This window comes from Mugil cephalus, chromosome 21, assembly GCF_022458985.1.
Source record: "Mugil cephalus isolate CIBA_MC_2020 chromosome 21, CIBA_Mcephalus_1.1, whole genome shotgun sequence".
NCBI lineage: Eukaryota > Metazoa > Chordata > Actinopteri > Mugiliformes > Mugilidae > Mugil > Mugil cephalus.
Genome location: NC_061790.1, coordinates 4,443,056 through 4,458,359, shown reverse-complemented (window position 1 = coordinate 4,458,359; position 15,304 = coordinate 4,443,056). Strand labels below are relative to the sequence as shown.

The 15,304-nt window shown below is 40.0% G+C and overlaps 1 protein-coding gene across 2 annotated transcripts in view; it reads right to left on the bottom strand.

Moving 5' to 3' along the window:
* rgs6 (regulator of G protein signaling 6) overlaps nt 1–15,304 on the bottom strand; it is a 99,061-nt gene that overhangs the window by 22,789 nt on the left and 60,968 nt on the right. The window contains exons 1-4 of one of the 2 annotated variants that reach the window (XM_047573383.1): nt 15,067–15,209; nt 5,509–5,605; nt 1,561–1,611; nt 486–592 (exon numbers count right to left, since the gene is read on the bottom strand). In XM_047573383.1, coding sequence (XP_047429339.1) covers nt 486–592; nt 1,561–1,611; nt 5,509–5,536 — 186 coding nt within the window. In that variant the 5' untranslated portion in view covers nt 5,537–5,605; nt 15,067–15,209. Of the gene's footprint in view, nt 1–485; nt 593–1,560; nt 1,612–5,508; nt 5,606–15,066; nt 15,210–15,304 lie in introns of those variants that run through there. The other variant, XM_047573382.1, reaches the window with a different exon arrangement.

Genomic DNA, 15,304 nt, shown 5'->3' with positions numbered 1-15,304 from the left:
TTTTGAAGAACGGCTTGAAGTAGGTATTTTTATAGTTTGCGTAAACATGACTTTGTGCGTTGTAGTGCCTGATATACGATATATAATCTGCCTCTTGGCCAAAAGACCCTTCATGTCCACTTGAAGAAAGAAAATGTTGATTAGCGCGTCTTTCACAGTGCTCTCCTTTTGATTAACAGATGGTCGTGCAAACATCCGTGCACTATAAGCATTTGTGTCCCATCTTTCTTTAAAAGGATGGAAGATTCTTCTATCTGCTCTCACAAAATGTGCAACTGGATACATCACAGTTGCCTTAGCAGTGACCTCATTGTGTATTTAAATTATCCAATACATATTTCAGGATTCTCAATTGACAGTGCAACACAAACCTGTCAATGACACCAGCTTGGGGAAAAAAAAAAGATTAACACTTGATTTTTTTGTATTTAAAGTCAATGGTACTCATCAGATTGCACATGGAGTATCAACTTGTTCCTGCTCACCTGAAAGCGGTAGAAAGTGCCATCGTCTTTGAGGGAGAGGACGTGGTCTGAGATAGGGAAGAAGTACCCCTGAGCTGCGATGAGACTCCCAATGTGCATGGCCTCAGCTGCAAAAGGAATCAAATAAACCACAGCGGATTCCTCATTCCACTCTGCAGATTATCAGCAATGTAATATCTACGGAAGTAATTGACTGAGTGGAAACAAAATAAGGACAATGAGATCAAATGCTGCACTCATCAAAGTGGTATCCCGGCAAAAACGCACGAACAGATCAGCCGCCAAAAGATTTAAGGAAAGTGTATTTTAGATGTCTGGTGTGTAATTTTAATCTAAATGGAGTTTCTTCTGAAGGATTCAGCCCTGAGGTGGTTGGGGTGTTCATGGATGACTCAGTGACTGATTCATTGTGCAGGCTGTAGGCTATTGTACCAGCGATAAAGACTCCTCTCCCACCACCACCACCACCACAACCACCGCTCCTCAGGGTCAGGCAACTAAACAACAAATGCAAATGAAAAGCTAGACACTATTTTTGTTGAAGTTGTTGTTTCCCTGCACAGTCAGTGTTGCTTTGAGAAAGTCCTGCAGTACCTACAACCTACGTACCTCTCCGCTACCTGATAGCCTGACCTTCAAGTGCATTGAATGTAAAGAGGAAAAAAGTAGGGAAAAGACATCAAACAAAACCTCAAGACATGTGGATACCCCAACTGGGCCTTTGTAAAAGGCTCAAGAAGGTATCCCAAAGAGGACAGTACAGCAGGAGGAAGAACACTAGAGAGTATTGGAGAAACTGAGGAGGATTCCAGTTTATTTCAAACTTCGGCAACACACTTAGACGGAAAAGTCAGACGTTTATATTGGGGAAACCAAACAACCCATCCATAAACGCATGGCCCAACACAGGTTGCCTTTATTCAAAGCCTTTCGGATTGAATATAAAGATAATGATGACTCATTGTATTTCATGTTGAACTGTCTAAGTGAATAAAGCTTTCATACAAAACGACTGTTGTCAAGGGAAACAGAGGCTTTATTTAGTGCAGTCTACAGTATTTTCTTCACGACGTACCTGGATCCTCGATGGCCAGATTCTTCATCAGCCACTGAACGATGTCTGTACCTGAATAAGGTCAGAAAGAGAGAGAGACGTACACTGACTGTTACAGTGTGTGGTTATAAAAATATGTTATGCAATACAGGTTAGGTTTTAAAAATAGGTGAATCCAAGAAGCAAACTGTGAAAGGGAACATATTTGTTCATAAAAACATATTCACGTTAATGCCGTCTTACTAATATGGCCTTAAAATGCAGACGCTCAGCTTTAATTTGAGCATATTTTCCAAGTTTCCAAAACATTTTAACTACTTATCTGATTAAGAAATATGATGAAGTAACGAGGAAGGAATATCCCACTGTCTGTCCATGAAACAACTCATGAATAAAAAGTCAAAAAAGGGGGGATTCTGGATAAAAAATGATCATACGTCCTTTGTCTTTCCTCCAATTTAGGTATGAATACCTTCAAATTAAATCTTACAGTCTGCATTTTAAATATACATTCATTATATGACTAACGTTTGAGTTGTTTAAGGAAAAAGCTAAAAAAAATTGTCGAACCCATTATGACGTCACCCATTGGATTATGAACCTCAAAAAGGAAGCCATGTTGGATGAGCTTTATTCCAGCCACACTCAAATATGGACGGACGTGGGGGGCTGTGTCAGACCCGCCCACCCAACTGTTCAATGCCCTTAATTAATTAATTAAAAAAATTTTAAACCTTCAAAAGAATAAACGCATGAGTTAGGAAAAAAATTCTCCGTATTTTTTGTACCAGACTGTGAACATGTTTAATAATGCTGTAAAGTTTTGAATTTTAACACAGGGGTCTATGGGGATTTGCCTGTTTTTGGAGCCTCAAGTGGCCACTCGATGAACTGCAGTTTTTTGCACCTCTGCACGGTCTTCATCGCTCAAACCTGGAGGTTGTTGCTTGGTCAAAATATACAACTATAATGTGCAATGCACCGCACAATTCAATTGGGATTTTAAAAAATCATCTGATAAAAGAAAATACATAACAGAAAATGATGTGCAATAGGAGAGAGTCTATGATAGTATATTTTTAAAGACAAATTTTATAATAAACCAACTCAAAAAATGTTAAATCATCTCATAACACCGGAGCTCAGGAGCAGCAACAGATTTTTATGCCAAAAAGCCTTTTTTATTCTTTCTTTTTTTTTTTTTTTTATTACTGTGGGGTTAGAATATCATCTCATCTGTGCTTCCCTCAGCTTCCCTGACTGAGTCGGTGTTAAGTTCCCTATCATTCATTAGTTTCTGGCCTTCGGCACTTGGCTGCAAACATCTGAGCATCTATCCGCTGCTGGAGTAATTGTGTTTATTGACACGCTCCGCCTATGGCATACTGGGGTAATGTATCTTCCATAAATGCAACGACTGAGGGGAGTAAAAAAAAAAAAGAAGAATGTTAATAGCTTTTTCATTTTTTTGTCATTTGTTTGTGTGGTGTCAAAGCCTCACGCTGTGGCTCGAGCCTTTTAAAGTGATTCACCCTTCAAAGCGATTACAGCCAATAGGCATCTATCCCTACCTGTCAGGTTCAAACAGTTGATATTATTATTTTTTATTATTATTATTATTTTAAAAGTTGACTTAGACAGAATATGTTTTTAACATTATTACAGTTGAATACACTCACACCTACAGTCCCAGCTCTTCTGAAGCAGTCGGGGGTTGATTGCCTTGCTTAAGGGCACCTTGACAGTGGGAGGACGGCATTACTCATTCCGTATCCACACTCACACTTTCTTTTCCAAACATTTAATCATATGTTGTCCTCCCACTTCACCTCCAGCTATCGAGCTATTCTCCGGTGGAACCACTGGAGAAGTGAAGAGAGCGGGAGCATGAGCAGCCACGACGCACACTGAGATCTGGATATTTGACTCATCTCGAGTCCGTTTAGCATCTCGTACACGGACAAAAAATTGGACGATAAGCAAGTTTTTTTTCCGCAAAATTATTTATTTTTCGTTCTGTTTGTGTGTTTTTTTTTTTAAACCAACCAACTAATTTCATTTTTATTTTCTCTCTTATATCATAAAAAACTAATACATTTGCTGAACATTAATTGAATATTTTTAGTTGCTTTTGGAGATGTGCACTGATCAGGCATAACATTACAACCACTGACGGTGAACAACACTAAACATTCAACGTTCTGCTGGGAAACGTTTGGACCTGCCATTCATGTGGCTGTTACTCAGACATGTACAACTCACCTAGACCAGAGCAGACACCCCCGTCCCATAGCAATAGCTGGGTATTAAGGGGTTAAGTATGGCCTTGAGCCTGTTGTGTGACACTGTGAAAAACAGGGAGTATGTAACTCTTTCTGTCTCACCATATAAGGAGTTGTTTTCCGCTTTGCTGCAGCCTGCTCACAGATTAGGATACATCACACTCTGATATTTCACACGTTGGAAATCAGCTAAGGCCAGTTTTCGTTACACGTTGGAAATCTACTGATTCGTGAAAGGCAGCGCTCCTCCCTTTGTCTACGGTTGGAGCCCAGTTAGAAGAAAATCACTGTGTATGTTTTGTTCTGAGCTTTTGTTCTGTGTGCCGAATGATAACCTAAATGTGAGAAATTGTCACGTGATTTGTGCATAGCTGGTCTAATTTCCACCTTCAACACAATGACACTCCTTGATGGCTCCTTGATGTGTTGACCTGGCCTCCAAATTCACTAAATTCCAAACTGTGATTGGTAGGGAGTTGGAGTTGTTTGTCTCAGTGAGGAACAGAAGGACACTGGAGGACACCAAAACACTAGAGGGGCAAAGGAGCTCATTCTCCAGCACACTGATCCAGCTCCGCTCGCACAGTGAACGCTACAGAACGTCTTTAATACCAAACTCTATTCAGCTGTTTAACAGCTCATCTTTCTGTAACGATTAAGCTACTATGACCAATTAATTTCCCTTGTGTATAATTAAAGTCTGTCTAAGTCTAAGGGAGACCTACACGATATTAGAAAGGTGGTCATGATGTTACACCTGATTGGTGTAATGCTCAAACTATTTTCTTTTTTCCTTTTTCATATAAATATCTAAAAACAAGGCCAAGCAAAGGAAACCAGACTTGTTTGAGGTCCCACACAGTGAAGTGAAGAAGCCACATAGATGAGTGGCATTCAAGGGCCTTGATGTTTTCTGTCTTATGTCGTACAAAAGGTTTAAAATTATCTTCCTCTGTTTCCCAATTTCTCAAGGCCCATGTCCATTTTCTGATGAGTCACAACTGTTTTGGAGGCCGAAGGGAGACCTACACAATGTTAGGAAGGTGGTCATAATGTTACGGCTGATCTGTGTAATTTGCAGTTAAAAATAAGCACAAAGCACATTGTGAATAGTTTAAAATCAATAACATGGTATGGCCATCCTGCAATAAACTCTTAACACGAACGTCTCCAGCAGAAAGATGTTTTATGATGCATCACACATGGGACGAGCTCCACAGACGAGGAAGGGACTTTCAAATCATTTCATCAGTGGGCTGTCGGGTGGAACGCCATTTTGTTCCCTCGTTTGGCAGCAGATAGCCACTTAGCATGCGCCCCCACCCTTAGTATTCACATTTTATCTCACGAGTGTGAAAAGGACCATTTGCCGTTGTATTAGGGATTGCTTTTATATTATTCTTTTCATCCGTCTATTTACTAGAAAGTGAATGAGGCTTTACTTCCCAAATGTCAAATGGAAATACTTACCGTAAACAAATTACCCCGGGAACAAGTGACTGAAATGTCATCTTTTGAGCTTTCCAGGAACACAAGGATCTCTGGATCTCGGCGATTCCCACACTCCCCTTTCATCTCTCACTCATCTCTGCTCGCCAGGCAGCCACCGTCCGTCACCGGTGCACTTTTACTCTTAACGTTCGCACAGCGCAGGCTTCTGTCACCACCTGTCTTTGACATTTCTTACCTGTAACGACACTGGGGATTTTGGTCATGAAACTTTTGACGGTTCTGATGGGCACGCCGTCCGTCTCGTCCTGGATGCGAGTGATGATGTCTTCAATCTGCAGGGGAAGACAAAGGACAAAAAACAGTGAATGCCAACCATCGGAGACAGGGATGAACCTGCAATCTCAGCATTTTGTGAGTGGATGTTTTGCTTTGAATGACTCTTGACTATTCCCAACTCCAAAAGACACCCACGATGAAACTGTGGTGACTCGTCTGCAGTGCAGAAGATGTAGGTTCAGCTGATTTCCTTATGAGGACCACAACTTTAAGATAACGCTAAGACTTTTAACAAATTTCAAGAGACAAGGTACTCTAATGGACACCTGTAAGATATAGAATTCATTTTAAAAGGCTGTGTAAAGCATTGCTACATCACATTATAGAGTTACTCTCACACCCCAACAAACTTAGATTCTAGCTCAAAAACATTAATTTTGTCTTCCTTCAACTTTCAGTAATGGTGTTTGATTCTTTTAGTAAAACAAGAGTGATAGGTAAGATTTTTAAATACCTGACATGTTTCAACATGACTGCTCCCTCATCCAGATTCATGGTCTGATCCGCCCGTTTCCTGATCTCGATGACCTCCGTGATCCAGCACCCCATAATATGATTGTTACATTACGGACTTGGCTGGAGCAAGAGTCATCAAATCAGAAAACAACAAATTCAAGCGTTGGATCACAAACGCAATCGAGATCAGGAAACAGGTGGACCAGACCATGAATGAAGCATGGGACTCTCTCTTCCAGAGACCATCAGACCTGTCCCTCTTGTCTTGCTAAAAGAAACAAACTCCAAAACCTCGTGGTATAGGAGGAACACCTTTTTAAACAATACACCTCACTCCTACTAGATGACACCTCTGAAAAAAGGACAGTCGAAACATGTCAGGTATTTAAAAATCTTACCTATCCCTCACGTCTTACTAAAAGAAACACAGGTTAAAACCTAGCTTCTGTCTGCAGTCCTCAGGTAATTCAAATCTCATTACTGTTCCTTCTGCATATCTCATTAGAAAAGCTAAAAACGGACCTTCCAGATATGCTGCATGTGATATTATTCAAATTTAGTATGAAATTTAGAGCATTAGGTGCAACCAGATTATTAATTGCAAATGTTCATAAATGCTCTTGTCTAGATGCTTTAAGGTTTTAGAGCTGCTGGAAAGAAAATCAGATATACCATTATGACCACTGACAGGACAAATAACATTGGTTTTATTTTCTAGATAATACTCATTTTTTATTTTACTTTAATCTAATCTTATTTTATCTTTCGGTTTAATTGTGGCTTTTAAGAGTGTTTCTTTTATGTGCAGCTAAGCTACTGTGACCAAGTAATTTCCCTCGTGGATCATTAAAGTCTCTCTAAGTCTAAGAAGCACCCACATGGACCAGACCAGGCACCTCCACCTCATAGCGAGGACACTCCAGCAGGATGCAGCCTGACTCAGACGCACACGCTAAAACGCTTTAGGAACAACTCAAAAGACATGAAGAACAGCACAAGGTGTCGACCTTGCATCCAAATTCATCAAATCCCAAACTGATCAAGGTGGTCATAATGTTACGATCATTACGGTATGATCGGTGTATATGACAGTGTAAAGTAATTTAATTGCACAAGGCTGAAAAGTTCAAAACACAAATTAGATTTCTGCTCATGATTATATTTCGCTATGGTGACAAGAAAAAAAAATAAAATGCGCTCGTCTCATGTGAGCAGGTCCAACAGGGCGGCTCAGGCCTCTGCAGCGTCTCCCATCACAGATGTTCAACGAAACACGATGCCCAGCGTGCGCCGAGGTAATCAGATTACAGTTTGCTTCGCCCGCGAGGTTGACACCCCCTCTCTGCGCAGATGCTTTAGAGTTCGTTTCAGGGAGTGGGAAGGGAGAAGTTGGTCGCTCTGGAGACGGCTATCACAATCCACCGAACAAACAGGCGGCTATATATAAACTCTGAATCAAATCCTGGGCGAGAACACGGGCAGAGAATGCATATGTTTTTCAGACTCCAGCCATCAAAGCGATCGCTCAGTAATGGGGTGCAGAAATAAATAAACAAACAAAAAAAACCCAGCACGGAAATAAATACAGTCACACTTGCAGAGACCACCACTTTCAAGAAAAACACTTTTATAATGTACCGTTCCTCTCATACAGCGCATTACACTGCATGTACAGTACAATATGTCCTCGCACCCTGAGCAGTTTTCTGACCCTTTTAGCTTCGTGAGTACGTTTATGATGTGGAGTATAGTTTTAGCAGGCACCCACGCCGGGTCAAAGCTTCTATGGCTACTTCCACAAGAGACTCTGCTCAGTTTACAGTGCATTACATAGGCTGGACATAGTTTAAAAATTGACTTTTTAAAAAAGAAAGTCTTAAAAAAAAATGTGAGCGCACTGTAAAAATACTGAAAAATGACACTAATTTGACAGAACTGAGTATTGGCTTGAGTTTTTTTTGGAAAAATTGCAAAATCAGAAACTGTTCAAATGTATTTTAGATTCTAATTTTGTTTAGTTTCTTGGCTAAATGCATCCACTAAGCATGAATCTAGAGGTAGTTGGTGAAACAATCTGATAGAGAACAAACACATCTAGACACATAAAGATTAAACAACATCAAAGAAAGTGAAGCTCAAAAGCACATCTTGTTCACATGCCAGCACAGATCTGAGTCTGTGGCCATCGGACCGCCGCCACCCTCTTCCTCTCTGGCTCTCTGCCATAAGCAGTGGCACAGACGGCTTCTGGCTGCACTTCAGAATCAATATAATAATATGATTCTAACAAGACTTTGATGGTGCGAGGAGACGGCCGCTCAAATGACTTTAATGGCTTCCGCTGTCACGAACAATCTACTCCCGCTCCACCAGTCGCAAACAGGTCATCACAACATGTTTATAGGGAGCAGAGCGCTCTCTACAATGGTGTTTTATTTCACAGGTTTCCTTCTTCACAAGCGCAGTCGCTTTTATTGTTTTCTGGTTTGAGAACTGATCTGAAAACTGCTCCACAGTCCGCATATGTTTGGGTCATTGGATTTTCCAGGATATTAAAAGAATTAGAAAATTAGATTTGATTTCGAGGCATTTTTCTTTATCAGGGTCGAGAAGGGACAAACAAAACCTTAAAAGACACTAAGTCGTTAAGAGACAGACACACACACACAAAAAAAGGGGACAGTTTTTTTCATGTTGCACGACCGGAAGTTGGCTTTTTCTAAGAACAATAAAAGAGTGTGGTTCAGGGAACATGGCTGCAGAAACTATTCCAGGTAAAAACTAAAAATAAGTACATATAATCAGGGAATAGTTAGCTACTAGCTAACATATACCTGCAGAGATTTCTGCAGACGACGAGAATTTGTTTTGCCAGCTCAAAAATAACGTCAGAGTAAGGTTACAGATACATTTTATCTTGGGCCATGGAAAACACAGATAGAAGTCATATATTTAGGCAGAAACAAAGAACTGTCCTCACATGTGCTCTTACTTTGAAAACAGCAACTTACAGTTGCAACATACAAAAAAAATGGGCGCTTTTTTGTTCCTGTCTAACGATTAGATTTTTTATTTTTAAGAAACAGAAAATGAAAATAGTTTTTAACATTTTGTTCATCCATTCTCGACCCTGATAAATACCTTGAATTTTTGAATTTTAAAATGAAAACCACATAATCACTATTTTTTATTTCTTTTTCTGAACAGAAAATCCAATGACCAAAACATACACAGACCCTCCCCATATGTTAAAAGTTGAATTTCTGAAACGCTTAAGCTTTATTTTGAAATTCAAAAGGATCTACATGTGCGCTTTCATTGCACTGCTCTTGGGATGACTCACCTTTGGAGATTTTACCACGCAGCTGCAAGCTTTGGAGTCATCAAATCTATTTTTGTAGAATTTCCTCACTGCTTTGGTTTGAAGCTCTGAATCAGACCATCAAAAAAAATAAATAAATAAAGCTGGACACCACATCTTTTAGTTAACCTTTGCTACAATATCTATCTATCTGGATTTACCAGCTACGGTGCTGTGGATGCACTAAAATGCATCCACTGCTAAAATTTGTTAAAAAATAACGCAATGCCACAAAAGTAACACAGTCCATGAGTTAAAATAAGCCCAAAAGCAGGTTGTATTGTTCTTAATAGTTGCCATGGCAGCACTTTTTCTTCTTCTATCTTTCATCACTACAATAAGACACTAAACAGCAGCATGCAGCCTTTCATGGAACATGTGTGAAGTCACACAACACGAACGTATGTAAATATTTTACTGACCATCGTAGCACCCCTGCTGTGACACTACAGGATCAGAAAACCTCCCAAATCCATGCAAGCGTATGCATGTGTGTACAGTTTGTGGATTGCTTGCGTGTGCACGTGTTTGTTTTGGATTTGAGTGGAGCCCAGTGTGAACAGATTGGAGTGTTATTACCACACTCTTAGCACGGACCAGACACCGGGTTGGTCATGGGGAGACGAGAGAAACCGTATGCTGTTGATTGTGGTTTAGTGAGCCCCCCCATGTGTGCTCACTAGAAATGACACGGCCTCGGTCCCTCAGTAATAAGTTTGGAATAGAATAGAATAGAATAGAATAGAATAGAATAGAATAGAATGCCATTTATTGTAATTATACAGTGTACAACGAGATTGGAGAGCTTCTCCTTTTCATTGCAAAAAACACAAATATATACAAAATAGTGCTGAGAAGGTACTGTTTAGAAAGATTTACAGCTAAAAAAAAAAAGTTAAAGTAATAATACTAATACTACAAAAATATTGAAAATATACAAAAATATTAATTCTTTTTTTTTTTTATTGAAGCAGTGGTAAAAATGTAATCATGTAAACATATATTGCCCAGGTTTTTAGAGTAGATGAAAAGACGTAATAGCAGCGTATGGTTTAATAATGAAAGCATTGTTATACAGCTTCATTTGTACAAACTCTTCTGTCTGCGGTGACATAATCTCAGTAAACCCACATCTGGATGTAAATGCAGGAAGCTAAATCTGCCAGTAGCGGACAGCTGATCCAAACCAAACATTTTCTATTAAAGCCGCATCGCATTAACGAGCTTGAAAGCTCATCATTTACCAGAAATGCATCTACAAGACAAGACAACATCTTTTGAAAAACACGTTTGAATCTATTCAGGGAGTAATGGCGCGAGAAGGAGCAGCCACAGTGAGCTGTTACATGAAGGGCTGCACACCTCCAGCTTCTCAGCGAGGCTTCTCAGTGAGGCCTTTCGCTACGTCTAAAAACAGATCACGGTGCCTCACAGAATTATACAAAGAGGCAGTGGTTGCATTTTAGTATTAAAACGGAAATGGCTTATTTAGATGCCACCAGAACTAGCAAGCAGTTATGACAAGTAACGGTAGGTGTTGTAAAGTCAGTCAACCTTGAAATGTTCAAGACTGCCACTTCATGTGCTCTCATTGGCAAAAAAAAATTTAAGTACAATGGCGACATCTTTCAGATCGTTGCACACTGCAAAAAATAAATGCTTAAGGTGTTAAGTTAAACAATTGTACTCCAGCACCAAGTTGAGCTCCAGTAGCTCTTTTAAAGGCCTCACATGCAACAGGTTCATTCACTGATCTGTACCCCTGGTAACGCCACAAGCTCCCTTTATAACCAAATAAAAAAATAACAGTGTTTAAACACTGCATAAGTGATTAATGCCATTGTTATGATGCTGGTGTTCAAACAAATATTGAATTATAATGAGGTAAAACATATTTGAAAATGTGTGTTAATTAAGCTTCTGTCTCATTATATAATAGGGCAAATACACCCCACAATTTCAGGTGCATATATAAAATTCATCATAATAATAATAGTAATAATAACAATAATAATATTACACTGTATACTATATATTGCATAAAAGCTGAAAAACCGCTCTTTCCAACACCTTTTCGTCTGGAGTCTACAATAACCAGCGTATGACAACATGGGTGTTATCTCAGCTTGATGCTACTGTACATGTCCAGGGCATTTCAGTGATTGTTGGTCAGGTTCAACCAATTATCAAGATTGAACATTTATTTAAGTCCAACACAGTGACTAACGAGAGATCGCCAAGTTACACAAGAGAATGAAACTGGGCTACGTAAGGTACCATCGACCACATGGGACGAGGCCACAATAGCTCACAGCTGCACCCACCACTGGGCATGCACACCCAAACACATGCGGGGTGGGGTGAGGGTGGGGGTGCAACAAAAGTACACTTTATTGTAAAATAGCCCCCTTTTTGAATTCATGTCCCTGAAACAGCTGCAATTAGCCTGTCTTGGCACAAAGCGAAATCTGTGGGAGAGAAGACTGACAAGGCCGTTACTGTGCCTATAATGAAGCAGGTATACATCCTGCTGAGAGAGAAAATGTCAGCCATGGCCCTGAGGTGTGGGAATTTTTGTGCGCCGATACCTGGGTACCAAGTCCTGAGAGGAAAGGAAAGAAAATGACTTACTCTGAACCGTACCATCCTCGCGGTGACAGTTTAACACGCTGCCAGATCGATGGCGGCCTGGCTGAAGGCTAGCTTGACAACAAGTAGACGGATGACTGGCAATCAAGTCAACTATCCTGGGATTGAACATCCTTACTCGTGGTTTGACCACAGCGTTTGTACTTCTACGCATCTGAGCTTTGACGGATGGATTTCAGTCACTCTTTGTGATTAATCTTTATCATCTGATTTAATTTTTAAAGTAGTAAAATAACATTACATTACAAAATAACATAAGTAAATAACTTTGCAACCTTGTGACAATTCATTGTTCTGCTGGGAAACTTCTGGATGCGGGATTCAGGGTTTCCAAAGATCCCAAACTGATCAAGTATCTGTTCGATACACTAGAACAATCCTGATCAACAACATACGACCCAATGACCCCCATTAACAACATTTTGTTGTCAGACACCATAGGACACCCTCAGAAGGTCCATGTCCATGTCCGTGTCCATGACCATGTCCATTCTCTGATGAGTCACAACTGTTCTGGAGGCACAAGTGGCACAAGAGACCTACACAATATTAGGAAGGTGGGCATAATGTTATGATGTATATTAGGAGCCTAAGAGACCAAACACACAGGCAAAATAATATTTTTTTCTTTGTTTCGTGTACTAATGGGCAGCATGCTAGACTGTATTGGGAGAACCACATGCCATGAGTTCATTAATTTGGATTTTCCGGAAGTACGTCTTAAGAGACCGCCGGCTGCTTCAGCTTCTTGTACAACGCCTCCACTAAATCTGAATATCACCCTTCACAATCAACTGATTGCAACATATTCCTGTGCTTGGAGTGGCACTTGCATACCGACAGAAAAAAAAAAACCTGAATGTCAAGTGCCAACAAAATGAAAAGAAGCAATGGGAGATTATGTGAAAGAACTTGCTTAGAACCATCCAATAAAATGCAAAAAAAAAATGCTGTTTAATAGTGATATGATGTTTTTCATAGCAGGAACATCTCCCATCGACTAGTTCATTGATGTTAGCAACGATTCACACCCAACTAATCTAACCTCTGACCTTCTGGATAAGCGGAATGAAATATGCCAATAAATCACATATAACGTTATTATTAGCATTTATTTTGATTCCATTCATATCAAAATTAGTCAAATGACTACAAAAATAGAGAACTAGGGAAAAAGTTTGGATCAGAAGACATGTAATCTGCATTTTAGGTCACACGTTATGCCTGAAAAAGGTCTTTTTATCTACACGTCAGTGAGGCTGTGTACTGTATTTATATTCCAAAACTTTTCATATCTCACTAAAAATAACTCTATTGTGATCTCTTGAAGTGGAAAGCATCTCCTTTCATAACGAGAACCTGAGGCAAGAGAGTGTTATAGGCAGGAAGTATGTTGGCACATGCGTCGTGTTGCTTATACAAGGCGATTTTAATTAAGACCCGTAACAGAAACGTACAAAACACACAGTATTTATAGTGCAGCGAGGTCTGCCAAAGAAGGGCTACCTTGGAAACAACATTAGTCACTCAGCCGATCGAAATATACAGCGCACACAGATAATTAGATCATAAATCCGATTTCCAACCCTCTACATTATCACCTCCACGGTGAATAGATACAGACATTTCTCAGAGAACAGATAAAACTCTCCCAAGCGCAGTTTTGTCCAAACTAAAGCAAACACCATAATACAAAGAGCGCCAAGCGCCTGTTAATGGTTCATCTCATTGCATGTCTGGTGGGGCTGAGCTATGGTAATTAGTCATTCTGTTTGTTTAATTGATCTGATATGGTGGATCAGAGGGATAATTGTGAAACCACTGACCGTATTTAAAGATGGAAGAACCATCACCGCTTGACTTTCTCCAAGCGTATTCAAAAGTGCTTAAACATTTGGAGCGTGAGCTGAGGAAACGGAAACCTGTGACAACACCCAACTGTCACTCAAACACCACGCCATTAATTATGCATGACTTTAAGGTCTGAATAGAACTTAAATGGGTGAATTATAGACCCCTTCACCTACGTCACTGTGACGTCACGGTGTTACCTGGAGGCCAAACAGAGGGAACACTGTCACTGTCCACTGTATTTTTGGTGCCAAAACCGAAAAAGCAAAAACACTAACTTTAACTTTTATCACATATCAACCACTGCCAGTCGTAGGCGACTTCAAAAGATTAAAAGAAAAGATTGGAGTGAGACAATCATCTACAACTCTCTGTTTGCAGCTCACATTTGATATCAAGTAAGATTAATATCTAATACATCACCATTTTCAGCCTCAATAACTGACTAAGGTGTGACAGAAATAACGTAAAGCTTATTATTTAGAGCACAGATGTCAAACATACGGCCCGCGGGCCAGGGGTGGCCCTCCAGATGGTGTAATCTGGCCCGCAAAGTGACAAAAGTACATAGAGGACAAGGTATTTTTTCAATGAAAATAACTTCTACCACTAATTTTAGTGAGAGATCTGGACAGAACACACCACTGAGACCCAGGACTACATAGCAGACAGCGATGTGTGTTCTTAAGAAATTACTTTTTTTTATTTTAGTTTATTTAAAAGTGAACACTCTCCTGATTTACATGCTCTTCTTTGCACTAAAACAAATAGAACAAATCTGTAGTTGTTATTACTTCTGGGTCATTGTTCTGTTATCTTACTGGTCCAGGCCCCCTCGAGACTAAATTGGGCTGAATGTGGCCCCCGAACTAAAATGAGTTTGACGCCCCTGATTTAGAGGATTCTTGATACATGCTAATGCTAATGCTAACCGCGAGCTAGCACAACGTTAACTGCGTGTTTCAGGGGTTTCTATGCAGAAGTTGCATTTACTACGTTACCCTCCACAGTTGTTCCACTTGCTTCTTGTAATATATTTGTTGGAGAAGCTTCACGTGATAAAGACAGACTCCACGCAGTGAGTGAATGTAGGGGCAGGTAGATGAATGTAGTCCCATCAGTCAGTAAAATAATACTCACGGTCTCTGGGAGCGATTGTATCAGTATATTCTGTAAAAATACACGTTTTCCTCGTAAATTCTTGCAGTTTCTTGCACGCCATTGAAATGTGCTAACCACCGTTTACAAGCTACTGAGAGCGTTTGAGATCATGTGCCTCGAGCTAAGCCCCGCCCCTCAAAAAACGTCACACTGTTTACAAACTGTGAAGGCCTCTATATAAAAACTTAATGATCACAGAGTTGTCAGAAATCATGAA